Genomic DNA, 26,420 nt, shown 5'->3' with positions numbered 1-26,420 from the left:
TAAGTGTAAAATTTGTTCACGTGTGTGTGTGTGTGTGTGTGTGTGTGTGTGTGTGTGTGTGTGTGTGTAATTGACAGGACATGACAGCTAATTGAATGTATCTGATGAGAGTAAGGGAAGAGCTTAAGATGACTGAAATTATGAGCCTAAATAACTGAAAAAGTGGTACTATCAGTAGAGATGTAGAAGTTTGGAAGGTAAGAGGTCAGTTTTGAACATACTGAATTTGATCATTCTCGATGGGGTTGTGAATCAGGCAGGTAAAAATATAACTGAAGCTCTGGGGACAGGCTTTGGGTAAGTAAATTAATTTGGGAGTCATCTTTATGAAAAAGATGATATAAATTGTTATAAAAGAAACCACCAAGGAAGAAATTAAGAGACGAGATTTGGGGGAATCACTCATGTTTAAGTAGCCAGAACCAAGGACTCAGTAAAGTGAATGGTCAAATAATAAAACCGGTATTTTAGGAGGAAAAGATATCAAGAAAAAAGAGGATAGAGCTCAGTGTCATGCCACAGACATCAAGGTAGATGAGGACAAAAAAACAGCCATTGGATTTATTAACAATGAGGTCATGATTGAGCTGCTTTAGAAGAATAGAGAGAGCTAGAAGCCACATTGCAAGGAGTTCAGGAATAGAGGGAACAGACTTTTTTTTTTTTTTTTTTGGTGAGGCAGTTGGGTTTGAGTGACTTCCCTAGGGTCACACAGCTAGTAAGTGTCAAGTGTCTGAGGTCAAATTTGAACTCAGGTCCTCCTGAATCCAGGGCCAGTGCTCTATCCACTGTACCATCTAGCTGCCCCTGAAACAGACTATTCTTACTAAAAGTTTGACATTGGTGAAGAAGAAAGATGATTATAGTGGAAGAGATTGACAGGGTCAAAGGAAAGTTTGTACTGGTTTTTGGAATATAGGAGATGGAAGCATGTTCATAGTCTGACAGAAGGAAAGCTTGAAAATTAATGGGGGGAGGGGAGAATAATTCATGGAGCAAGGTCACAGAAGAGAAGCAGTGATCAAGGGAGCAGGTGGATGGGGGCACAATTGGAACTTTTACAAGATGGATCCTAGAGTTAGAGTCAGGGGTCACCTCAGAGGTCCACTAGGACCATCCCTTCATTTTACTGATCGGGGAGTGCCACCAGTGTCACATATCATAAGGACATAAAGTGAAATGGCCAGCTGCAAATACAGAAGTAGAATGAGAAGTTATAAAGTCATCTTTAAATCCATACACTGGATTGCCCTTTATTAGAATAGCCAGCATGGACCTAACAATATTCTAGAGTCTGTTAAGGAACCAACCACAAATAACTGTACGGGAAATAAAACCTATATATATTTTTCTGTCACCCAAACCTGTTGAATTCTAATATACACATATCTTCCTTTTTTTTTTTTTTTTTTTTTTTTTTTTAGTGAGGCAATTGGGGTTAAGTGACTTGCCGAAGGTCACACAACTAGTAAGTGCTAAGTGTCTGAGGCCGGATTTGAACTCAGGTACTCTTGACTCCACGGTCAGTGCTCTATCCACTGCGCCACCTAGCTGCCCCTAAACATATCTTTTTAATATTTATTATTGGAGAAATGTGTCTCAAAGAGTCTTGTCTCTAAGCCATTTTCTACTCTTGAGGCAAAGTCTTTGACTTCCCTCTTGGTTGCTTTCTTCAGCGCCCAAGTATAAGACTTTTATTCTTTAAAAAAGGGGGGGCAACTAGGTGGCACAGTTAATAAAGCACCAGCCCTGGATTCAGGAGGACCTGAATTCAAATCTGGCCTCAGACACTTCACACTTACTAGCTGTGTGACCCTGTGCAAGTCACAAGTCACTTAACCCTCATTGCCCTGCAAAACAAAACAAAACAAAACATATTTAGTATCTATAATTCATTGAATAGGCCACTATTTTAAGTAGTTTAATTCTTTCTCAATTCTTATTATCAAGTATAGTAGTTTGTGCTGCATGGTTTGAATTTTAGCACTTTTCAGGTTCTGCAGCATATTTTAATGTGAAGTTTTCTGTTTTCATAGTGATGAGTATTGCTTTTAGTTTATTTTAAAGTAAGAAATATTTATTCCTGAAAAATGAACTAATATATAAGGTATTGTGAATAGTTTTCATTATTGGAACTTTTGTTTCAGTAGAACTTGTTGTTTTTACCTGTCAGAAAGACTTTGATCAGAAACTATGGGTAAAGTTTCTGATTTCAGAAACTACTTGTGAGAAAGAACTTTATATGGAAATGTATTTGAATAGCTGGCCTTGTATTGACAGGGTTAGCATTAATGTTAGCACTATCCTCTGAAAGAGTTAAATGAAGCCCCAAAATCAGTAAGAAGAGAAAATCCTTTCTGGGTACAAAAAGTGATATGAAGAATTTTTAGCAACTGTATGTTTATTTCAAGGGAGGGAAAACTTTTGTATTAAATTTCTGCTTAATTTTTATGAAAAGTTTTTATTTTTTGCTTCTGTTATAAAGTAATTAATTGCCTCCAATTTTCCAGAGTTGTTGGGAAGATCAAATGAGATAAGTCATTTGATTTCAAATGATTTGAAAATTGCAAGACCCTTACAAATAGCTGTATTATATTGTCTTTAAAAATGAGGTTACTATCATTTCTGGTAAGATGTATATGTCTTGTCCTCATTAACATATTGTTCTTGTTTTTTACAGTTTGAAAATCTAGTAGAAAGTGATGAAGTAAGTATTTTCATTTTTATTGTATTGCAAGGTTGAGGATTCTTCATTTTATGGATAAACTCCTAAGTCCTATTCACAGTTTGATTATCTGGGTATTTACCAAAGAGGGAGGGAGGGAGGGAGGGAGGGAGGGAGGGAGGGAGGAAGGAAGGAAGGAAGGAAGGAAGGAAGGAAGGAAGGAAGGAAGGAAGGAAGGAAGGAAGGAAGGAAGGAAGGAAGGAAGGAAGGAAGGAAGGAAGGAAGGAAGGAAGGGAAAAAAAGCATTTATTAAGAATATATTATTGGGGGTGGCTAGGTGGTGCAGTGGATAAAGCACCAGCCCTGGATTCAGGAGTACCTGAGTTCAAATCCAGCCTCAGACACTTGACACTTACTAGCTGTGTGACCCTGGGCAAGTCGCTTAACCCCCATTGCCCCCCCCACACCAAAAAAAAATAATATATTATTGACCAAGCATTGTACTAAAGTTCTGTGTATACAAATAGAAAAATCGAGTTGGAAGAAACAACATGTTAAAAATATTCAGCTTCATGGCAGAGAAGAAGGCCTAGAAGTTCTGAAAGTGCTGCACTGGGGCAGATGGCAAAGAACAGAGGTCCTTAGGGTATATAAATAAGTCAGGTGATAGTGCTGGAAGACTGCAGGACCTTGGGTCAGAGCATGTGATAAGACCTTGTGGACCTTAGAAGATGGTGTCAGGGCAACTGATAAGGCCTGATAGTCTTCCTTATCCAGAAGAGAAGGGTTGTTGACTCCCATCTCACCAACCCTGTGTACATTCAAATAGCTGAGCAAAGGGAGAATATAAGGAAGAGGGGCAGCCCTGTGGTGGTAATAGATAATGATATAATCGTTCTATATCTAAATACCCAGATGATAGTATTATTGATACAACATGGTCATTTCTGAATTTTGTTTTCTTTTCACTTGTCGGTTTTTAGACAAATAATTTAGAAAAGGAAGTCACAGAATTAATTCCCCTCTTCTGCAATCAATGTGAGAATGTTAAAAATAACAGCAAAAAACTAGTTCTTCATTCTGTGACCTCCAGCAGGTCACCTAAGCTCCCTAAACCAATGGTTATAACACATTAGACACCATAAGACAGTTGAGTGGGGAAAAAAATCCAGCCCATCATGTTGTAATGTTTTGTAAATGTGATTGTTTTAATTGTCATTCTATATCCTTTTCTCCAAGATAAATTATACCATGTTTTTAACTTACAGGACTTTTACAGATCCTTTATAAGACTTGTGCTCCTCTGTGCCCTCCCCCCATTTTCATTTTTATTACCAAATTTTCCACAATGTTCCAGATAGATATACATGGATGTTGTAACTAGTGAAGACCTTTCAGGTTATGTAGAATATTGCTTATAAATTCCCAAGAAAATCCCTCATATGGTAAACATTACATATACCTTCCTGAGACCTGAATCTGACAAAAACTTTCATTTGAAGACTGGCTCTGACCCATACTGGTTGTGCGATCCTTTAATCTCTTGGGGCCTTCATTTTCTGGGATAATACTTTCAATATGTCCTTCACAAGGTTGTTATGCAGTAAGTATACTGCATATCTTTAAGTTGTTACACCACCATTTAAACAGGGCCTGTTAGCCATAGACTTCTTGGCCACTAATTCCTATGCTCACTCTTTGTAATATAAGAATATTACTTTGCATATCAAAGATATTACAATAGGAATAATAGCTGAAGAAAAACTTTCTAGCTCTTGAATGCTAATTACACAGTTCTTGCTTAATATAAGTGAAGCTCCCCCACCCCTTGGGGAGCACCTGCCCTGCTGAGAGCCAGAGTTGGGAGGGGGGGTTCCTGCTCCCCTTCCCAGTTGAATTTAGATAATGTGGATCTAAAACTGTATATCACAGTATCATCTTTGCTTTTTAAGTACCATACTGCTTCCTCATTCAGCTTGTACTCAATGAAAACTTGCTGTCCCTTCTCTGTAGAACTCATTAGCCCTTCTTTCCCATCATATATTCCTCATAGTCTTTCACTTACTTGAGCTTCACTGTTTTTGGTCATCTTTCCTAATTTACTAGAGTTGGTGGGAATTTTTATTTGCATAATCCTTTTCTTTCCAATTAATTCTTTTTAAAGCTGTTCTTAAACATTTTTAAGCAGTTTGAGTAGAGATCTATTTTAGTAATTTATGATTTGCTTTCAGAGGGAAAAATGAACATTGTATGATTGTATAAAATAATATTGACTATGATACCCTTAATTAGTAATTAATTTTATATGTAATACATAATTGGTGAATTTTGATGTTGTTTTAATTTTTTTGGTTTTGCTTTAAAAGTATATTTAGGAATCCCCTTAAAAGAATATGTAGAAAATATTTTGCTAATTGGTACAAATATATTCTTAGCATATTGACTTCTTTTATTTAGAGACAGTTAATAAAATCTAATGAACTATTTGATTTATTTGGAACAGGGGGAAAGCCCAGGAAGTAGTCATAGGTAAGGACTGATTTGTGTGTATGTGATAAACTTCAGGAATTCTTTAAACTAAGTCTGTTTTCCCCTGTTTCTTAACACAAGCTTCTTCTTCCCCTTTCTCTTCCATCTTGCAAATTTTTAAAATTGTCTTTTTCAGAGTTTACTGACCCTTTTAGTATGTAAAGACCTGGATACTATGATAGCCTTAAAAAGCCAGTTTTCTGAACAATTCCACTTACTTTTGTTAGTTATATTTGTCACATGAGGAAGAAGCAGCATATATTTATCTGTTTTAACCTAAAGATTACGTTCTTAGTAATCAAAAGCATTTTCATTTAATATTCCTTATTTTTAAATGTAATGCATTGTCCTGGCTCAGGGTGATTGCAATAAAAATATCCTGTTGTTCCTAATTTAAATTTAGTATTGCTTCACTCATCCATAGAAGTGGTGTTAGTATTTGTTGGTTCTAGTATATGCATTAAAATCATAGCACTAATTTATTTTAATACCTTTTGACATTGCAAACGTTTTGTATCTTTTTTCTTCCTAGGCCCCTTACTGAGGAAGAAATAGCTGACCTAAGAGAGAGGCATTATGATTCTATTGCTGAAAAACAAAAAACATTTGATATTAAAATTCAAAGAGAGGTAAATAGAATTCTCAGATTATAAAACCATGTATGTGATTTGGATGTTTGTTGTGTTTCACCTGATTTTTTGTGATAAGTATTATGTTAAGTGCTCACAGTTCACTGATAACAGCCTTGTGTTGTTGTCAAAAGAGAATGAGTTTGAAGTGTGAAGGCTTCAGTTTGTCCCTTCCCCAGCACTAGTTTTTTGTCTGGAAGCAAGTCACTTAATGCTTTGTTCCTCAGTTACTTACTTCATTTGTAAACCTACTTCATAGAGGTGTTCTGAGGAAGAACCTTAAGCTTAATTCCTTAAGGGGAATTAATATTTTTACAATCAGTTAAATCTAACTGGGTCTTAATGAATCAGTGAAAAGTTCTTACAGTCAGTCATTCAGTTCATAGGCAGTTGGTTCATTACTATAATATTTAAGAAGTATGTGGGAGTTCAAGAAAATAACCTCTTAAATTTCAAAGAGGGATTGTGGTCAAGCACATTTCAGGCAACATAGTTGAGTAGGGAGAATCCTGGATTGGGCCCCAGGAAACCTTACTTCTGGTCTCACGTCTTCCACTGTGAGCAAATTACCTAACATAGGGGCCTCCATTTTCTAATCTGTTATAGATAAGGAAGATGGACCAAGTGTTCAAATCTAATGATGGTTTGAGATTCTTGTAAAGTTAGTGGAAAACCAAATTCACACAAAAAGCTTGAAAAATTATTTTGTTTATAAAATACATTTCGCTCCTATCCAGTTTTTATACATTTTATTTGTTCTCATTGGGACAGTTTTTAGCGTGTTTAATGCTGTAAAGGGGGGAAAAATAATTATGAGGCTTGATGACCTAGCTACTGTTTGTTTTATTTTTATGAGATAGTTACCATTGATTAAATGGCAGTATCCAAGCAGTACAGTTTTGAAAATACATGTAGAGTTTGTCATAAACTTTATTTAAAAAGTAGGTGGTAGGAAATGGAGATTCACTGTATCATGTAGAATCCTTTTTCTGTGTTTAACTCTGTATGAAAATGCTCTTTTGTTCTTTAGTTCAAAATTTAATTAAAAAAAAATACTATGATCAAAAGGGCAGGCATATATACAGTAACAAAAACATGTATTAGCCAGAGGGCAAAAAAAAAATGTAAAATTCTGATTTTTAGAAACAGATAATTATTACTATAGACTCCCTGTATACTGCTTAGGCAATTCTTGAACAATAATAAAACCAGATGTCTATAGCAAAATACTATAGACTAATTAAGTGTGCTATGCTAATTAAGTGTGAAAAATATCAAAGTTAAGTGAAATCTCGGAAAATTAAACTTGAGCGTTACCCCAAGAGAAATGTGGGATTATAAAAGAAGTATAAAGGATGCCATCGTAGACCTATGGTATATGGCTGGAAAACAAATTAACTGGTCATATAATGAGAAAGGAGAGAGAGAATAAATATGAGGATATTGGATAGACCCACTATGGGAAATTTATAGGCAGATGCAGATAAGACTGACATAGTCAAGAGGTAGGCAGAGATGAATCATGGTCTTCCTTGAATGTGTCCCTCACATTGGGGAGATCACAGCTTCATTGAAGTAAATGGGGTAATTTGTAAATGGAGATATTGTGACTGACTGATTTGGGAAAGTCAACAGCATTATAATAGTCATGATAAAAATGTATAAAATGAAATGGTGTGAATACTAATTTGGAATGTTATAAAGGGGAGAAACCATTCTGTACTTTGATAGTTTGTAAATTTAAAAATGAGTTGTCACTTCATGATACAGAATATAAACGTATTAAATAATGTTCATAGTTTTACTTAATTTGTTATAGAAAAAGTTGAAAAATTAATAACTAAAATTTCCTAACATGTAAAAACCAATTTTTTGTTGTGGATATTTTTTTTATTTTATAAATAAGCACTTCATTATTTTAGAGCAGTTAGACAGGTTCTGATTTTTGTTAACCCTTATTGTTTTGTTCATATACAGTTAGCCTTACAAGAAGAGAAGTTAAGACTAGAAGAAGAAGCTTTATACGCTGCACAGCGTGAAGCAGCCAGGGCAGCAAAGCAGCGAAAGTTCTTGGAGGTGAGGGGAAAAAAACCCCAATATATAAATAACAGAGCTGCTTTTCTCCTTATTTGTAAAATGCACTGAAACAAACTTTAGTTTTTGACCTGTTTTTCCCTAAATGAAGGTCATTTTGTTTATCATTGTTTACTCTCTTCCTATCTTCTCAGAATTTTTAAAGGCAAATTAATGAGCCTTTTATGAATATAAAATATAAATAGTAGCATGCAGTCACATGCCTTTTGTTCAATTTGGTGTTAGTAGGTACCATTCAACTTTGAAAATAAAAAGGTTGGATGATAATTCTTTGAGCTATTCTATTTTTCATGAATATGCATTTTCCAGAAATTAACGTTGTTAAACAAAGGAAATACTGTAGCAAAACAAACTTCTTAGTAAAAACTAATACTTTCTAAATGTTTTTAAAGTTTATTGGGTTCTTAGCTGGTACACTTTAAAATTGTTAAATTACATATTCTGTTCTAATTTCGTGTTGAAACGTCTAGTTCACAGAAAGTATTATGGTACATAAAGTCAGAAAAATGGGAGTTTGAAAGGCTACATATAATGTTTTCTGTTGTCCTATCATCAGTTAAGTAGTGTGGATGTGTGTCTTATACTAAAAAATTAATGTCAGGTTGAAGCTCCTGGGAGGAATATGTGTTTATGTCCTCATCTGCTATTGCCACTGTCTTGGCCATTTTCATTTTTGTGGAAATGTCGATGTTCACAATAGAATCAAAACAAAAAAAAAACCAAAATTTCATGGGCAATCCTGCCCAGTTAACAACTGCCTTGCTATAGTAAAGAGTCAAGGAATCTGTGTCCCATGAGGGGAGTTGGGGCTGTCACATGGACAAAAAAAACCTTGTTGACAAAAATTTGGTTTTCATCTTTGGCAATTTTGGTCCTAAGATGTATGACTTGGAAGGCAACAGATTTACTTAGAGATGCTGTGGCGGTTTTGCATATATAGAAATGTACTTGTGGTGGTAATTGAATCAATATATATTTTTTTTTTTTAATTTTTTTTTTTTTTTTTTTGTCAAAAATCAGTTTAAAGGGGCAGCTAGGTGGCACAGTGGATAGAGCACCGGCCCTGGATTCAGGAGGGCCTGAGTTCAAATATGACCTCAGACACTTTACACACTTACTAGCTGTTTGACCCTGGGCAAGTCACTTAACCCCAATTGCCTCACACACACAAAAAATCAGTTTAAATTTTTTTTAATGGGCATTAAAATGTTCATTTTCTTATTCAGTTATGATTGTAAGATTGACTTTTTTTCTCAAAAATTTTAGCAATGTAATTGAATTATATTGGTAAATGGATATTTTATAATAGGTCTTTAAAGTGGAAACTATATTAGAAATTAATTATCACGTTTTCCTAAAAAACATCTTTCTGTATATGGGGTAGGCCATTTATTTTATAGCCATGTCCTTGAATCACTAAGCACGGCAGCTTCCAAGATACAATCCATTAGATGTTACTTAGTGTTTTCCAGGGTTCCTGGAGGCAAGAGGGTGGGAATGGGGAATGGTACAGGGGGTGTCTAGTAGAGGCTTTTCTCTTGCCCCTTGTTCAGAACTTAGTTTCAGGATGAGACTCTTATTTTTGTGAGTTGTCTTCCACTGCACTCTCCTCTGAACCCACCAGAAACTGCAGAGAGCCTTCTTCCTTTTTGGTTGCTACAGAATTGCTGTCAAAGCTCAAAATTTTCTCTTTACAATAAATTTAAGATTTCCTTATCCTCGGGGCTATGCTGATCCATTTAAAGGCTTGTACTCACAGGCTCAGTTTCCTCATCTTAAATGAGGGGGTTAGATTTGATGACACCTAAGATATGGTCCATTTCTAATATTGTCTGAGTCTATGAATACAGTACAAACATAAGGGCATGTAGAGGAGAGTAGTGGTAATTAGGAATATGAGGACCCCAGTTCATTCACCCTTCCTTCCCCCCCCCCAAAGTATTTTTGGTAGTGATAGAATAATAGAATGACATCTGAACTGTTTTATTATTTTATATTGTATTATTTTTCTAAAGCAAGAAAGGCAAAGGATTATGCAACGATCTCATCATTCCAACCCTGGAGAATATCAAAGGTAAATAATAAAAAGTGGTTTTTCTTTCTTTCTAGTGGGAAGTTCTAATGTCCATAGGGAGAAGGATCATTTCTGTTTTTCTCCTTTCTTTTTTTTTTGGGGGGGGACATGCATATAGAGGAGTGCTCACATGTTTAATCAAAGTGCTGTTGCATTCGCAATTACATGTCACACAAAGAGGTATTTAACTCTTCCAAGTAGGAAGGCATCATCTCTTTTAATTGACCTTATCTTTCCTCCAAAATTACCTTCCCCCTGGAAAACTATGTGATAGCATTATCGATACCAAATGGTTACTCAGTTCTGTTTCTCTGAAAATCCTCTCTCTCTTTTTATGGCAAAATAGCTCATGTATCAGCAGGTGACTTACTTGTTGCAAAAGAAATCATAAATATCTCTGTTCTGTAAATGTTTATTATTGTTAATTCAGAAAGGCTGAGCTATGGGAGACATAATTTCGTGACAAAAATCTGCCTGTGTTTCCAGAACTGTTTTAATTATACAATAGATTCTCTATTCTTGACGTAGGACTTCAGTTCTAAATCTCATTCTTCATAAATAATGACAAATATTAAACAGAATCTATTGTAAGTATAAGAAAAATGTTTTACTTTATTACAGTTCAGGGACCGAAGAAGACTTTGAATCCTATTTGAGAAATATAAAGTCACAATATGAAGTTTTTCGAAGTAGTAGTAAGTATTTTTAATTATAAAATCAAAATTTAAAATACATTTCATGTACCAGAGACTTCACAAGTTACCTTCATCAAATACTCCTTCCTGGGATTTTACTGAAGTTGTCTTCCTATCCCTCAACCCTCTTCAGCTTCTAATATGGTACCTTGTACACAATAGACGTATAATAAAAGCAGAATTAAAATTAGATGTATCCAAAAAGTTAATTCTTGATTTGTATCTCTCAGGGATTTTTAACCTTTTTTCTGCATTTTGGATCCATTTGACTATCTGGTGAAGCCTAGAAACCCCTCCCCAGAATAATATTTTTAAATGCATAAAATACAATACATAGGATTACAGAGGAAATTAATTATATTGAAGTACTTACGGAAAAAAATAGTTTAAGTCATGGACCCCAGGTTAAGACCCCCTAGCATATGTGATCAAGAAGTGACCTCCCTTCTCCTTACCAGATAACTGAACATTGTTTCCTGAAAAAAAGATTGCCTTCCATCTAGCTATTCTACATGATTTAGCTAAGTCACAACCCATATTACAGTTCTAGTCTTGCAAAGGGATTTATCCACTTATTAAAACCATGAAATTGTTTTCTTTCTTAAAATTTTAATAAAGCAAAAAAGGTCTCAAGATGTTATCTTGGCCTTGCCAGATTTTTTTTTTAATCATTCCTGTTAAATGTATTACTGTCATGTGAGGTGGTCAAATAACTCATTCGTTTTCCTTTCTGTCATTAAATGACAGGTTATAGTTATTTCATTCAAGGTCTGGCTTTTTTTTTGTGTGTGTGTGAGGCAGTTGGGGTTAAGTGACTTGCCCAGGGTCACACAGCTAGTAAGTGTTAAGTGTCTGAGGCCAGATTTGAACTCAGGTCCTCCTGACTCCAGGGCCGGTGTTCTATCCACTGCGCCACCTAGCTGCCCCTCAAGGTCTGGCTTTTTAAACCACAAACTCCCCAAAGGATCTCTCTGGCTGAAAGTGAAGAATATGGTCACAATAAAGAGCTAAAAGTGACTTCAAAGTCCACCTTTTCCAACCCATACCCAAACAGGAGTCTTCTCTACAACATTCAGTCTTGGTTTGACAACCTCTTATGAAGGGGAATCCATTACTTCCCAAGACAGCAGTACTACTTTTAGATAATTTATATCGTTAAGTATTTTCCTTACATCAAGCCAAAATGTGTCTGTGTAGCTCCCACAAGTTCTTGGTTCTGCCCTCTAGGACCAGGCAGAAAATGGCTAATCCATTTTCCACACAGATAGCGTTTCAATAGTCAGCTCTTCTTTTCTCTAGCCCAAACAGCCCTGGTTCTTTGAAATGTTGCTCCTTGAGGAGAGACTTTAATTTTTGTCATTGTGTTCCCTAATTCTGGACATCGTGCCTAGCATGTGCCAGACACTCTTCGTAGGGATGCAAAAACAGGCAAAGGACAGTCTCTGCCCTCAAGGAGCTTACAATCTCACGGTTATCTTTCCACTACACAACACTCAGTGCATGGGAGAAATAAAATGCTCAGATTGCCTCTAGATGAGTTAGCTAGCAGAATACACAAGTTAAATCTGCTTTTTCCTCTGATGTTTCTTACATTTTCAAAGCCCAGAAATAGAAACCAAAGCATTTCCCTTCTTGTAGCTCTGCACTTGCTGCCTCCTTCGTGCTATCATTTCTGTTTAGCTGGTCTCTGTTCTACCTCCCCATAGTTAAGTTATCTCCCTCTCATACATAAGTTCTGCAGAACAGGTGCCCCAGTGTCAAGATACTGTGTGGAATCATATCCATCCAAAACCATAGCTCCCAAGGCCCTGAAGGTAAAAAGCAAAGGCATTTAATGAGAGATGATCATAAGAAAAAAAGCACAAAATATCCCCCTCATAAATAGTAGTGGCTATTAATAATAATTAACATTTATCTACCACATAAAGGCTTGCAAAGCTATTTTCACATTACCTCATTTTCTCCTAACTACAACTTTACCAAGTAGATATTCTCACAGTCCTGATTCTGTAGATGAAGGAACTAACTCTGAGATGTTAAGTGATGTGCCTAAGGTCACAGAGCTAGTAAGTGGTTTAAGTGACCTTGAGCTCAGGTCTCCTTCTTATTCTGAATTTAGCACTTTCTCATAAATCTAGGGCACATGCTCCCACAGAGAGGGACAACCGGAGAAGCCATATGATTGGAGATCATACAGGTCATGGGGGGCAAACACAGGGTCCCTGAAGAGGGCATTTCACAACCCTAGATTTCCAGGACCACCCATGTGTTATAGTAATACCACTTCACTGGGCTCAAGACAATCTCCTGGTGACTGAGTGTGCTCAGTCTGCAAGACTGGACCTGCGAACGCTAGTTAGAGGGTCCTGAAGAGATGAAGCCTAGAAGCTGGTAGTCGGGAGTGACACTCAGTCACCAGGAGATTGTCTTGAGTTTTCGAAGTTGTGAAATAAATGTATCTCATTTAAAAAGTTTGAGGAAGCAAATGATGGAGGCTTCTCTATAATTTTTGTTGAATGTAGCTGTCTAAAACTTAGCTGAAAGGCTTCCGTAAATCGCACCCTTTCCCATTGCAGTGTTTTGGAGATTTAAAGGTTTTGACAGAAGTCAGGTAGGCTAAGACCAGGATGGCTAAAAGCCTTTATCATGGGCTTCTTTTACCTTACAAGTGAAGGCTTATTGGCCTAACATGAGATGACTCACGTCTGGATCTTATAGGAAGAGAGGCAAGGGAAGAAGGATTAAGGTCGAAAATGATCACTGCAAGGTTTCACAAACTGAAGGGATGAAGGTACCACTGTCTTCAGATCCAGCATGAGGAGAGGGTGTTTCTCAAGAACCAACTCCCCAGCTGGGCATCATCTTTATTAATACATATTTACACAACTTCTCTTTGCTCCCCTGATCAGTGGGTATGACTTCAATACCTTTTGTCCCCTAGTTTAGCAATGTGGAATGGGGGCTATGGTTTAAAAAAAAAAAAACAAGTAGTCACTGAGGCCCTCTGGTTTCTCATCTCTAATGTTAGAAGGAGAGAGATTCCAAGGATTTGCTCCACTCTAGAAGTATCCAGTATCAAAGTTTCCAATGTGGAAGTTCTAGAGAAACACAAGGCAGGGATGCCATGAAGTTGATGTGTATCTAGAGCAGAGATGCCCTGTCACAGGCAAACCTTATGAATTTCAAACCCAAAAATGTTTTTTTAGACAGCCATCAAGTGTAAATAGTAATGATGAGATTGTGGGAGTGAGGAGATCTGCCACTAACTAACTAAATAACTGTTTGGATAGATTATTTCTTCTCCCTGTGTCTCACTATCCTTATAATCTGGACGGAATAATTGTTAGACTTCTGTCTAGTTTTCACATTCTGAGATAAGTGGTCATTTAAAAAGGAATCATAATATAAACAGAATGAAGTTGTAAATTAAATTGTTACATTTGAAAAGAGGTATTGTGGTATTGTAGAAAAGGCATTGAACAGAATTCATGTCAAAAGGCCAAGTGTCCTTGGTAGCCACATGTTTTACCTCTGAGCCTTAACTACACTTTGCACCACTTTGCAGGTGTTGTGAAGAAAACAATTTCTGAACTCTAATGTGCTTTTTTAAAAAGCGGGTGGGGGCAGCTAGGTGACGCAGTCACCGGCCCTGGATTCAGGAGGACCTGAGTTCAAATCTGGCCTCAGACACTTGACACTTAACTAGCCTACACTGTGTGACCCTAGGCAAGTCACTTAACCCCCATTGCCCCACAAAAAAAATAAATAAATAAAAATTTTTAAGAGTGGGCGGTTGTTGCCATGATAGTTGTTATTTTGGTCAGAATGGTTACAGATGTCAGTTTTTAATTATTTTGGTGTTTGCTCTAGGGCTTTCATCAGAGGCCACAGTTTTGACACCAAACACGGAAAGTAGTTGTGACTTAATGACCAAAACCAAATCAACGAGTGGAAATGATGACAGTACATCCCTTGATCTTGAATGGGAAGATGAAGAAGGTAATATTTTAATAATTCAGAATTTCATATTTTTTAAAATGTAAGTAATATAGGCTGATTTTCTTCTACAATCTTCCTCCTTATGAGATCTGGTAGGTTTGTTTCCTTTTTTAAAAATTCAAGTTTTTTTGATGTCTTTTGTTCATATATTAGTTATTTCTACAGATTCTTCCCAGGTAGCAAAACTTTCACTTAACAGTCCAAATAAAGACAGCTGATTAAAACCAACCCAGTGTCCACAACCGACAGCACATGGAACATTCTTGACCCATGCTTCTGTGCTGCTACATTTTCTCCCCAGAGAATGGGAAGAGATGTATTTCCTCATTTTTCTCCATTGTCAAGATAGGTCATTATAATTGCAAATCATTTTATTTTTCTTTTGTTTCTTTTTATTTATATTATTGTAGTCATTCTTTTTATTGTTTCTTGATTCTTGCTTACTTTATTCCTGTCTTTCCATGTTTCCCCATATTTGTCATTACTTACAATGTAACAATATTTGATTACTTTTATATACCAAAATTTGTTCTTCCATTCCCAAATTAAAGAACATACATGCTTTTGCTTCCTTTAAATATATGCCCGGAATTGAGATCTCCCAGAAATTTTCTTTACAATTTTATTTCTGGTTACAATAGAGACTATAAGAATTCTAGAATAATTTCTTATGGCTGGAGAAGTAAATGAAAGTAAATTCCTGTTAATGATTTTCTAATCATGACTAAATACTGCCCACTTGTGGATAAAATGATCTTATTGATATTTAGAGACTAGACTTAGCTCTAACTATTTTTGCTAGTTGGTAAATTTAAAATCAGTTTAATTGTTTTAATTTATAGTTGACTTTGCTGCATAAGATCTAACTTTAGTTTTTATTTTCGAGAAACAGGAGACATTTCATTGTAGTGTCTGTACTTTAAGACAGTTAATATTCAAGTATTTTAAGTAAAATTTACTAAGGAAACATGAAGTCTCGAATTATTATTATTTTTTTGGTTTTTATGGGGCAGTGAGGGTCAAGTGACTTGCCCAGGGTCACACAGCTAGTAATTATCAAGTGTCTGAGGTCGGATTTGAACTCAGGTCCTCCTGAATCCAGGGCCGGTGCTTTATCCACTGTGCCACCTAGCTGCCCAACTTCAGATGCTTGACACTTACTAGCTGCGTGACCCTGGGCAAGTCACTTAACCCTCATTGCCCCACGATTCTTTACAAGCAAGGGACCATAGATAATTAAGAAAGAAACGTGAATGGAAAGTACCGTACACACTTGACCAAAAGAAAGGATATGATAGTAACTCATTTTTCAATTCTAATGGGAAGTATTTGCCTTAAGAGTAAATTTTCCTACACAGTATCAACAGCATTATGTGTTGATCAACTGTGATAGACTTGATTCTTCTCAGCAATACAATGGTCCAAGATAGTTCCAAAGGACTCAGGATGGAAAATGTTCTTCAAATCCAAGGGAAAAAAAAAAAGAACTGTGGAATTAGATGCAGATTGAACTACACTATTTCTGTTGGTTTTTGTTGTTGTTTTTCTTTTTTGAGGTTTTTCCTTTTTGCTCTGATTCTTCTCTCATAACATAACTAATGCAGAAATATGTTTAATGTGATTATACATACATTACCTATGTCAGATTACTTGCTGTCTTGGGGAGGGAGGAGAGAGGAAGAAGAGAGAAAAATTTGAAACTAGAAATCTTATAAAAACAAATGTTGAAAACTGTCTCTAAATGTAACTGGAAAATAATAAAATAACAAAAACCTTCAAATATTTGGAAATTACACACTTAAGATTACAAGGATCTGTGTAAGAATAATTCAGAAGCTATCATGACCATAATAAAGGGAGACCTGAATAACTAGAAGGGATAGTTGATGTTTTCAAGTGGGTTGAATTACTAAAGTAAAAATGAAAAGTTAATTATAGGTTAATTTACTATCAGTCCAAAAACCACTAAGTATCATTGTTACAACTAGACAAAATAATTAGGAATATATATATATATATACACAGAGAGAGAGGGAGAGAGAGAGAGAAACAAGTAGGCATGGATGACAAGGGGGCATTATAGAAAAAGAAGCTGGTCTTCTATTCCTAGACTTTAAAATGCTACAAAGCAATTATCAAAACTCTCTAATACTGGACCCAAAACATAGAGAGAAATATCAGATAAAATAGACATACCAGACTTACAGCCAAATATATACAAAGGATTGATGTTTAATTAAACCTATAGAAAATAAACTTTGGGAAAAGGAATAATTATTTAGTAAATGTACATTGGAAAAATGGGTTGTGATTTGGTGGGAAAATTAATATATACTGTATTATACATATATACCATTGAATTACAGCTAGATGATAGACATAAAAAAGAATAATTAAAACTATGGAAGAAAATAGAATAATGTATTTACCATAAAGAGGAAGGTAAATTACTTTTATATATTCAACAAATAGAAGGAATTAAAGAGAAAGATAGATGTTCTTAACTCAAAAAATAAAAATGTATGTGCAAAAAAACCAGTATAATTAAAAGAAAAAAATTTGTGGCAAATATGATAGATAAAAACCTGACATCTAAAATATGTGAAAAACTATTTAAAAAGATAATTCCCTGTCATAATTGATAAATGGTTAAAAGATATGAATAGAAAATTTCAAAAGAGGAAACCACAATGTTAATAATTACTTGGAAAAATGCATAACCCCATTAATAGTAAAAGGGAAGACAAACCAACTTTTAGTATAACTTCAAACATCAGATTGGCAAAAAAATAATTAAAAGCAGTAAAATTCAATTCTGGCAAGACTGTGGAAAAACAGTTGTATTCATTATATCGTTGGTGACATTGCAAACTTAGAATCTTTTTGGAAACCAGTCTTTCACTATATGGTTATTCTTTGACTCCAAAATTCCATTTCTGAGAATAATGCCCTCAAAATGTTGTAAAACACACACAAATTATATTCTTCAAAGCTGTTCTATACCAGCATTATTTGAAATTTTTAAAAAACACCTGCAAAAACCTAAATGTCCAATAATAGGGAGATAATTAGATTTCGGCACATTTGCATAATACTGTAATGCAGTTAAAAAGAAATATAACATCTTTATGAAATAATAAAGATGAAAAGAAATTCACACAAAAACCATATAAAAGGAAATAAATGAAAGGTATATAAATGGGCAAAAATCACCTTTTGAGTAGGTAGGGATGGTTTATTTTTTGTACTTGTATCCCCAGCATCTAGCATACTGCTTAGTATATAGTTAATGTTTAACAAATGCTTGTTACTTGATTAAAGTGGGGGAGAAAATAAGTTATGACATTTTATGGGGTTTATTTCACATGTTTAGATATAAACAAATGCAAAGTTTGTTTATTGCTCAGCACAGTTTATAATCATTATTTTTTTCAATCAAAATCAAGAATTTTTTTTCAGTGGCATCAGAAATCCTTTTTTCATAAGACATAATTCCAGCGGTAGAATCCCTTTTTTTGTTACTCTGAACTTGGCAGACATAAATATTTCTGTATACAAAGAACAAAAATATTATATATGAAACTCACATAAAGCCCTTTATTTTAAAAGTGCATATAACAAATCCAACACAATAGTCCTAAAACTATCCTGTCTTTGTCTTCCTTTGGACTTCATTCTATGTATTTAATAAAACTGTTTTGTTGATATTCTTTACTTTTTAAAAATGTCTCAGAGTTGTTTTTTACTATGTTGTCATTACAAAAATTGTTCTCCTCATTCTGTTCATTTCATTTTGCATTGGTACAAATGAGTCTTCCCGGGTTTCATAATTTGTTTAGCCATTCTCTCCATTGATGGGCACCTATTTTGTTTCCAGTTCTTTATTTCTTTAAACGTCTTCTTTTTCAACCCATAGGAATGAATAGAATGGTCCCATTGAGAGAACGTTCCAAAACTGAAGAGGATATTCTACGAGCTGCATTAAAATATAGCGGCAAGAAGACTGGAAGTAATCCTACCTCAGCTTCTGATGATTCGAATGGGCTGGAGTGGGAGAATGATTTTGTTAGTGCCGAAATGGATAACAATGGCAATTCAGAATATTCTGGATTTGTGAATCCTGTTTTAGAACTGTCTGCCTCTGACTTTAAAAAATCTGAAGCAGATCAGCAAGACAGATAGGGCAAAATCATCTGGCCTTTTTATCAGTCGTGACCAAATGTTGAAAATCAAATAGAATGTATAAATGTTTGTTCTGAGCCTTTTTGTAAGGAAGAAAGAAATTATGTGATTAATGTTCAATAGCAAGGAATAAGAATGATGAGATCTCTCTAAATTCAGTTTAAGTGCAATTTCATCATGATTCTATCATGCTTCCAAATATGTTGTAAAGAAGATTCTTGTTCAAGTACCATTTGGACTGGATGGCCTCTGAGGTCCCTTCCAACTCTTCGATTATATGATTACTAAAAACGATCTGCTCTAATTTATGTATTCCAGTTTAGTATCTGTAGATTTGTTTCTTTTTAAATAACTTGCATTTTCATTTTCTTTGCATGGACCTAATATTGTTTTTAAAAATATTTACTTATTTCAATATCTGAATATAAAAATAATAAAGCATTTTATTTGGTTTTCTCAGCAGCTATAAAGGGAAGTAATTAGCAGCTTCAGATAATGCACTATTTCCTGGAAGTTTTTTAAGCTTTCTATTTTTATAACTTACTTGAATTTAATCATTCTGTGCTAGCACAATTAGAGTTCAGTAACCCTAACAGAGCACTAATATTCATTTCTATCAAATTGATATGATAGCATGTTCATGTTATTATCACTAAGCAGGATTGTTATGAGGCCTGAAAGAGGTGGTTACTCTCAGAATTGGAGGTTTTAAAATTGATAATGATCAGAGAGTAGGGAATGTTTCCTTTAGATTGTCTTTTCAATTTCTAGGTAAAGTTACTTTTTTAAGTCTACGTTGGATGAATTTGGAATAGTATTAAAATAAAAAACTTTTGCACAAATAACTAAATTCTCTGCTGAATGAATAATGTGGGAATTCCTAAAAAGAAAGAATGTATTTTCAAGAATTTTATCTTGTATGAAATGACTGATCTTATTTAATTTTCCTTTTCCTTGTTTTATGTATGATAATGGAAGGTGCTCTGAGAGGTGAAGCTAGGTGAGTTGTGAATTATAACTGCTGCTAGGATTCTACAGGGTGTCCCAAATGTCTTAGTGCAGTTTTAATAGCTTTAAAACAATATCAAGATTTTTGGGACACCCTGCATATCAGCCTTTCTTTTCCCTACTTCGTTAAATATGAACTAAAGGTGAAGGGAGCAAAATGCCCCCAAATTGGGCTGCACTTCTTCGTTTTGCTAGGGAATCTAGTATAATTTCAGTAGCTAAATTGTTGTCTTTTTTCCTTAAAACTATGGTAATGTACTTCCTTAACACCATAGGAAGATTAAGATGCAAATAGTGATGTAAGTTCTTGCTGTATTTTAAAAAATCATATGGCCATTCAAATATTTTAACTTGTATGATAAACAAGGGTATCTGTAAATTCATCTCCTTTTTTAACTTGCAAAAGTAAGACACTGACTGAATATGTAAATATATTTCATTAAAGATGTAAGTATTATAAGTTTTACCATAATTTAAGTTTGTAGCTATGTCACTTAAAAATATTTTAAATGTAATCTACATTCATACTGCTTGTAATATGCTTTTTAAAGTTTATATACATCAGATGTATATTTTTGTTTTGGCATAAGCTACTGTCTAATTTTTCTTGGCATTTTGTCCATATAATAGATTTTTTGAAGGAATGGAATCAGCTTCTCAAAAGTTGTGAATAAATACATTTTTACATTTAAAAATAATAAATTCATCTTGCTTGTTGCTGTTTCTGGCTTTTTATCAACATTAAAACTATTAACCCCGAGAGATATGAAGATATAATTATAGAATTAAAAGAATAGTTTGAGGACCCATGCCTACAAATGACCTGGACTGCTGCTGCCACTACAATGAAATTTGTTGTAGGAAAACCTCAGATCTTCTCAGAGAATCTGTGTGTTCAGAAGTATAGAAATCCATTTTTAGAGTAAAATAGAAGGTGCGTCTCTGAATTTCTTATTTTAAAGAAAAGGAGGAAAGTTGTGAAAAGTAGACATGACTCCTTGACAGGCCTCTTAAAGGTGGTGGCTGCCTCAAAATGCCATCTCCAACATTGCCTCATTTTCACAGTTACACTGAAATTTGACCAACTAGAAATTAGTTTAAATTGGTAGGCATGCTGGGAGTATTTCTAGCAAAAGCTAAAGAAGTTCTACTCAGTTTACTAAACTATATCTTAAGGTGTGCCAGTCCCTTGAGAGCCAGAGATGAAAATGGCCCTGTTGTTCTGCACTGAAAGATCTTAAATTCTACTCTATGACATATTCATAAATTAGTACAGTACAAGGGAGTTTGAGGAAGAATAAGACCTGCAGAATATCAGGGAAGACTTCATTGATGAGGCAACAACTTAGGTGAGCCTTGAAGGAAAGATCCTTGATGAGGGAGTGGAGTCCAGTCATGGGCACTAACTAGCCTGTGCAGAAGCAGAGGTTTTAATAATGGAGCATCGATTTCAGGGAATAGCTACTAGTCTTGTGTGGCTTGAATGCAGTGTTCATGTAGAAGATTAGTATGTCATGAGGATAAGTGGGAGCCATGCTGTGCTTAACTATCAGACTAAGCTTGTATTGAGTGGACATCTCCCCTTTCTTTGTTTAGCTACCAAAACCTAAGGCAAAGGTCTATGAGAGACCTTTTAAGAGTTTTAGTAATCCAGGAAAGAGTTGTCAGGAGCCTGAAGTGTAATGCCAGCTGAGTAAGTGATGAGATGGATGGGTGAGAAAATTGGAGTCAGAATCAAAAAGACATAATTACTTGAACTGGAGGTGGGGTAAGCAAAAGCTTAAAAAACTGTGGTGGTTCCTGCAACAGAAGAAGGAAAGTGGGGCAGCTAGATGGTGCAGTGGATAGAGCACTGGCCCTGGAGTCAGGAGTACCTGAGTTCAAATCCGGCCTCAGACACTTAACACTTACTAGCTGTGTGACCCTGGGCAAGTCACTTAACCCCAATTGCCTCACTTAAAAAAAAAAAAGAAGAAGAAGAAGGAAAGTGTTGAGGAGGGCTGGATTTAGAGGGAAAGGCAATTTGAAGCATAGATGGGACATGTAGATAGAGATGTCCAGCCAGCATGTGATGGTGAAGTACTGGAATGTTTGAAAGACTAAAGTCGGATGTAGGGATTGGAGTTGTTATTGAATCAGTAGGGGCAGGTGAATTTGCCAAGGCAGAATGACTGAAAGGCTTATGACAACCCTGGGGAATAGCCAAGCTAAGGGAGCAGGAGATGGTTCAAGAGCAGTGATCAGACAGAGCCAAGCTGAAAGGACAAGAAGAAATGGTGATGTGTGCACGAGAAAGCCAACTGTCAGAAGCCAAAAAGAGGTCAAGGGGGATAAAGACTGAGGGAAAGCAAATGTTAACATGGAGAACATTGGCAGAAACCATTTCAGTTAAGCGGTGGTGTCTGGGTCCTTTGCGTCTGTGAATGAGGTGAAACATCAGATAATTTGAGGGGCTAGAACCGTGTGGAGTTTTTTGCAGGGTTGGGGGGTTTTTTTGGTTCATTTTGAAGTTAGGCTTGGGATGTTTGCACATACTTGGCACAGTTGAAATTAAAGGAGATAGGATGATGATCATTGGGATAAGTTCCTGGAAGTAATGAGGAACAGAGGAAGCAAAAGTAGGATGACCTTGACAATAGGGACTATATCTGCATCACAGATTAGAGCAAAGGAAGAGAAAATGAATAATAATGAGAAGGTTTTGAGTTATATAATACAGGAAAATATGAAGCTTAGTACAAACGGCCTCAGTTTTCTCAGGAGAATGACACACAAGATCCTTTGCTGAGGAGGGAAGGAATAATGTAGTCAGTTTAAGAAGCCTTAGTTAGGCCTTCACTAGTACTCAGAAATCCAAAAGAATTCAAATAAGAAATGAATGGTATTCTTCCCAGCTGCATTAGAAATAGTAGCGATGGTGGTTTAGGGTGGAAAGGGAGACTGGAGACAAGGAGGGCAATTATGAGGTTTTTGTAGTCTGGATGAGAGGTAATGAAGGCCTAAACTAGGAGAGTGGCTATGTGATTATTGAGAGTGGATGCAAGAAAAATTGTGGAGTTAAAACTGATAAGCTTGCCAAAAGATCGTTGGAGCCCATATTTACATTTGGATGTTGTGTGAACTAGACTAGGAATTTAAAATTTATAGCACTGTTTCTGTGAAAATGTTCATATTCCCAAGAACTGACATCCAGATGATCTTTTGATATGTGACAGGTGTGTAAGTCAAGAACTGTGTGTGCATAACTATATGTGTATAACCTTAGTATTTATTTGTCCCGTTATTGGAATTTCCCAGTTCTGAAAAAATATCCCCCTGATAAACTCTTTAATTCCTAATATACTCTAGCATCTCTGCCTTTAAAATACTAACCATTAAATAGATATGTACCTAATATGCTACATTTAAAAATAATATAAACATGTTCTGAGAAACAGTTATCAGTCAATTCCAAAGGATTCATGATAAAAATTGCTATCCACCTTGAGAGAACTGATGAATTCTGAGTCCACACTGAAACAATTTTTTTCACTTTATTTTTTTTTTGCCTTTTTGTGTGCAATGTAGTTGATATAGAAATATGTTTTGCATGACTTCACATGTATAACTGTGGAAAGAGCCTAGAAGGAAGAAGAGATTTGGGATCTCAAAACTTTTTAAAATGTTAAAATAAAATGGAGATGATACTTAACTTTCTCTCAAGGTTGGTGTGACAATAAAATGAGGTATTTGTAAAACACTGCAAACCTTAAGAAAATGAAGTTATAAATGCTAGCAAAAAAGAGAGAGAGAAAGCAACAGTTGTTTTACAAAATAATTTAATAGAGTTTTCTGAGCTGCTGCTTCCTTTTGGAAATATAGTTAGGATGTTATTTGAAAATTCCTTTAAATGATCAGCATAGTTGAACAGACTGCCTAAAAAAAGATGATCCGACTCAAATAGACATTTCCTTGTGCTCTGGGACAATGGCCAAAAGGATGATTATCTGCTTTCCTGTTCTTTGGTTTTTATCTGATGTCCTTTAAAATTAGCTTTTCTCTTGTTATTTCAAACCAGTGACACTTGTAATCCCTGTAAAGAATTCAGAGAAGTATCAAAACTTATGTGAACTAAAAAAAAACAAAACAAAAAAACTTATGTGACGTGAAGTAAGCAGAACCAGAAAGGCCAAGGCCACATATACGTATACATATCTACACACACACACACATATGTGTGTGTGTATGTATGTGTATATATACAGTATATATAGTATTATATAATATATATCTATAAAGTATAATATAGAAAATAGAACAAAACAAAAACTAAATGTCATGTAAATATAACAGCTATGGTCCTGGAGAAGGTTCAGAAAATGAAACTGCTTTCCTTCTTTGCAGAGGTGTGAGACTATGTTAGAATATTGTACATAGCATCAGAAAAAAATTGGTGTTTATTTTGTTGAACTGCTTTTCCCCCATTTTTAAAATCTTTATTTCAAGAAATGGCTTGTGAAGTAGAGAAGGGAATAGATTCAGAAATGAAGGTGATGTAAAAACAAAAAGTATCCCTAAAAATAAGATGTCTATAAAAGATGTATTTGCATAGAAAGCGCTTGTATTTAGTATTATCTGCACTTTTGTGTTCTGCCATTTGAGGTTGTTTCTAAAGGGTTTTCTGATGGCAGAGAAGGAATAATGGCCAAGCTCAGAGTACTCTTGAAAAGGAGGCCATTCTAAATCTCACCACTATTATTGAAAGGTGAAATATCTGGAAATTGAATTCATCAGGTACATGCCTCAAATATGGGTAGTAATAATGTGGAGGAAATACTGCATGAGTCAAGTCAACAAGCATTTATTAAGCACCTGAAGCATGCTAGGCACTGTGCTAAAACTGTGGGTACAAAGAAAGGCAAAAATAGCTTCTTACCTCAAGTAGTTCACATTCTGATGGGGGAAGTAACATTCAAACCACCATGTACAAACAAGAGTACAGGATAAGACCTTGAAGCATTATAAAAATATAAATCTTAACCTTCTATATAAATAGTAGTAGTTGTTAATAATGAGCATGATCAAAAAAGAGAAGATTGGGGAAAATTATCAAATAAGATTAGGAAGTAACTATGAGGGAGTTTATTTATCCATACACAGAGAGCCGGTACAAATGGAGTGGGTAGACTGCAGTACATTGTGGGAATTTATTGTGATTTGGGGACCGTGCCTTTGGGCTGAGATTAAAAAGCCTTAGGCCCTCAGGGTTCTTCTCTGTGTAAGAGGGGCTGGTGCCCCTCCCCCTCCGCTTCAGCGGGCAAGCTGAGAAGCCCCGTGGGCCTTACAGGATGCCAAGCCAGAGGGCTGGGGAAAAAGGCCCAGTTCCCTCCGCCCTGAGGGGATTTACCCCAGAGATCCCGGGCTCATCCAGGCTGGCCCCTGGCGCAGACCACGAGGAGGTCCTAGGCACGCAGCACGGGGCATGGGCCCCTCAAGCCCTGGGTGTGATGCAGCACGGCTCACTCAAGACTTGAGCCCTCGGCCATTAGCTTGGCATGCCTAGGTGGTTAGCCCAAGTATCAGGTGAGGAGAGAGCTTTTTATATGCCTGGGTAGTTAGACAGTGAGGAGGTGAGAGAGACACAGTGGCTACAGTAAAGAAAGGGGGTTTGCAACAGGACGGAGTAAGGGGTTTTCAGTTCATCACTATGGTGCAGAGAGGGAAGTTAGACGGAAAGGAGGAACGCTAGAAGAAGGTCGGTTGGTACTGAGACGCAGGAGGATGCTAAAAAAGTTCCAGGCTTATCGGGAGGTTGTACATTTTATTTTCCTGTATTCTTATTTCTAAACTGTATCTCATAAATAAACCTTCTGCTGTTAAATTGGGAGAGGCTTCTTAATCTTTTGCTTATCAATTTGGGAGGAGCAAGTGTGGGGGAATTTTATAAATGGCCCATATTAAATTAATAGCAGTCAGCCAGCCAGTCAAACATCCACAGATTAGGCCGTCAGTTAGTTAAAAATATTTTTACAAGATGGAGTCAGCAGCATGGTACAGTGGAAAGAATCTGAGTTCCAGAGACAGACGGCCTTGGCTTCATTTTTTATTTCTAAATGTTTATTTTTGGTTCCAAATTTTCTCCCTCCCCCACCCATTGATATGGCAAGAAATATGGTACCCATTATACATTATACATTATTCATGCAAAATGAAGAGAGCAAGAAAAATGATGAAAGAAAAAGGGCTTCGACCTGCACTCAGAGCCCATCAGTTCTCACCCTGGAGGTGGACAGCATTTTTCATCATGGGTCCTTTGGAATTGTCTTGGATCATCGCCATTCACGGTTGAGCATCGTACGATATTGCTGTGACTGTGTACAATGTTCTGCACCTTCACATTGCTTCAGTGATACTACACACACCTACGTGACCATGAGCGAATCAGGTAACCTCTCTGGGCTTTCGCATCTGTAAAACAAAGACCTAGGGCTAGAGGGCCCCTGAGGACCCTTACAGGTGTGGGTGTGTGACCCAGTGAACTCCAAGGAGATAATATTTGTAGCCCT

At 35.9% G+C, this 26,420-nt stretch overlaps 1 protein-coding gene across 2 annotated transcripts in view; it reads left to right on the top strand.

Moving 5' to 3' along the window:
* The window catches only part of AP1AR (adaptor related protein complex 1 associated regulatory protein), a 41,429-nt gene extending 20,838 nt beyond the window's left edge, over positions 1-20,591 (top strand). The window contains exons 3-10 of one of the 2 annotated variants that reach the window (XM_043971605.1): positions 2,681-2,707; positions 5,169-5,194; positions 5,727-5,823; positions 7,801-7,899; positions 9,933-9,991; positions 10,613-10,686; positions 14,557-14,685; positions 18,602-20,591. In XM_043971605.1, the coding sequence (XP_043827540.1) occupies positions 2,681-2,707; positions 5,169-5,194; positions 5,727-5,823; positions 7,801-7,899; positions 9,933-9,991; positions 10,613-10,686; positions 14,557-14,685; positions 18,602-18,867 (777 nt within the window). In that variant the 3' untranslated portion in view covers positions 18,868-20,591. The remainder of the gene's footprint in view (positions 1-2,680; positions 2,708-5,168; positions 5,195-5,726; positions 5,824-7,800; positions 7,900-9,932; positions 9,992-10,612; positions 10,687-14,556; positions 14,686-18,601) is intronic. The other variant, XM_043971606.1, reaches the window with a different exon arrangement.
* Positions 20,592-26,420: the final 5,829 nt, after the last annotated feature.

The sequence above is a fragment of the Dromiciops gliroides genome, chromosome 6 (genome assembly GCF_019393635.1).
Source record: "Dromiciops gliroides isolate mDroGli1 chromosome 6, mDroGli1.pri, whole genome shotgun sequence".
NCBI lineage: Eukaryota > Metazoa > Chordata > Mammalia > Microbiotheria > Microbiotheriidae > Dromiciops > Dromiciops gliroides.
This window is presented reverse-complemented; position numbering and strand designations above follow the sequence as displayed.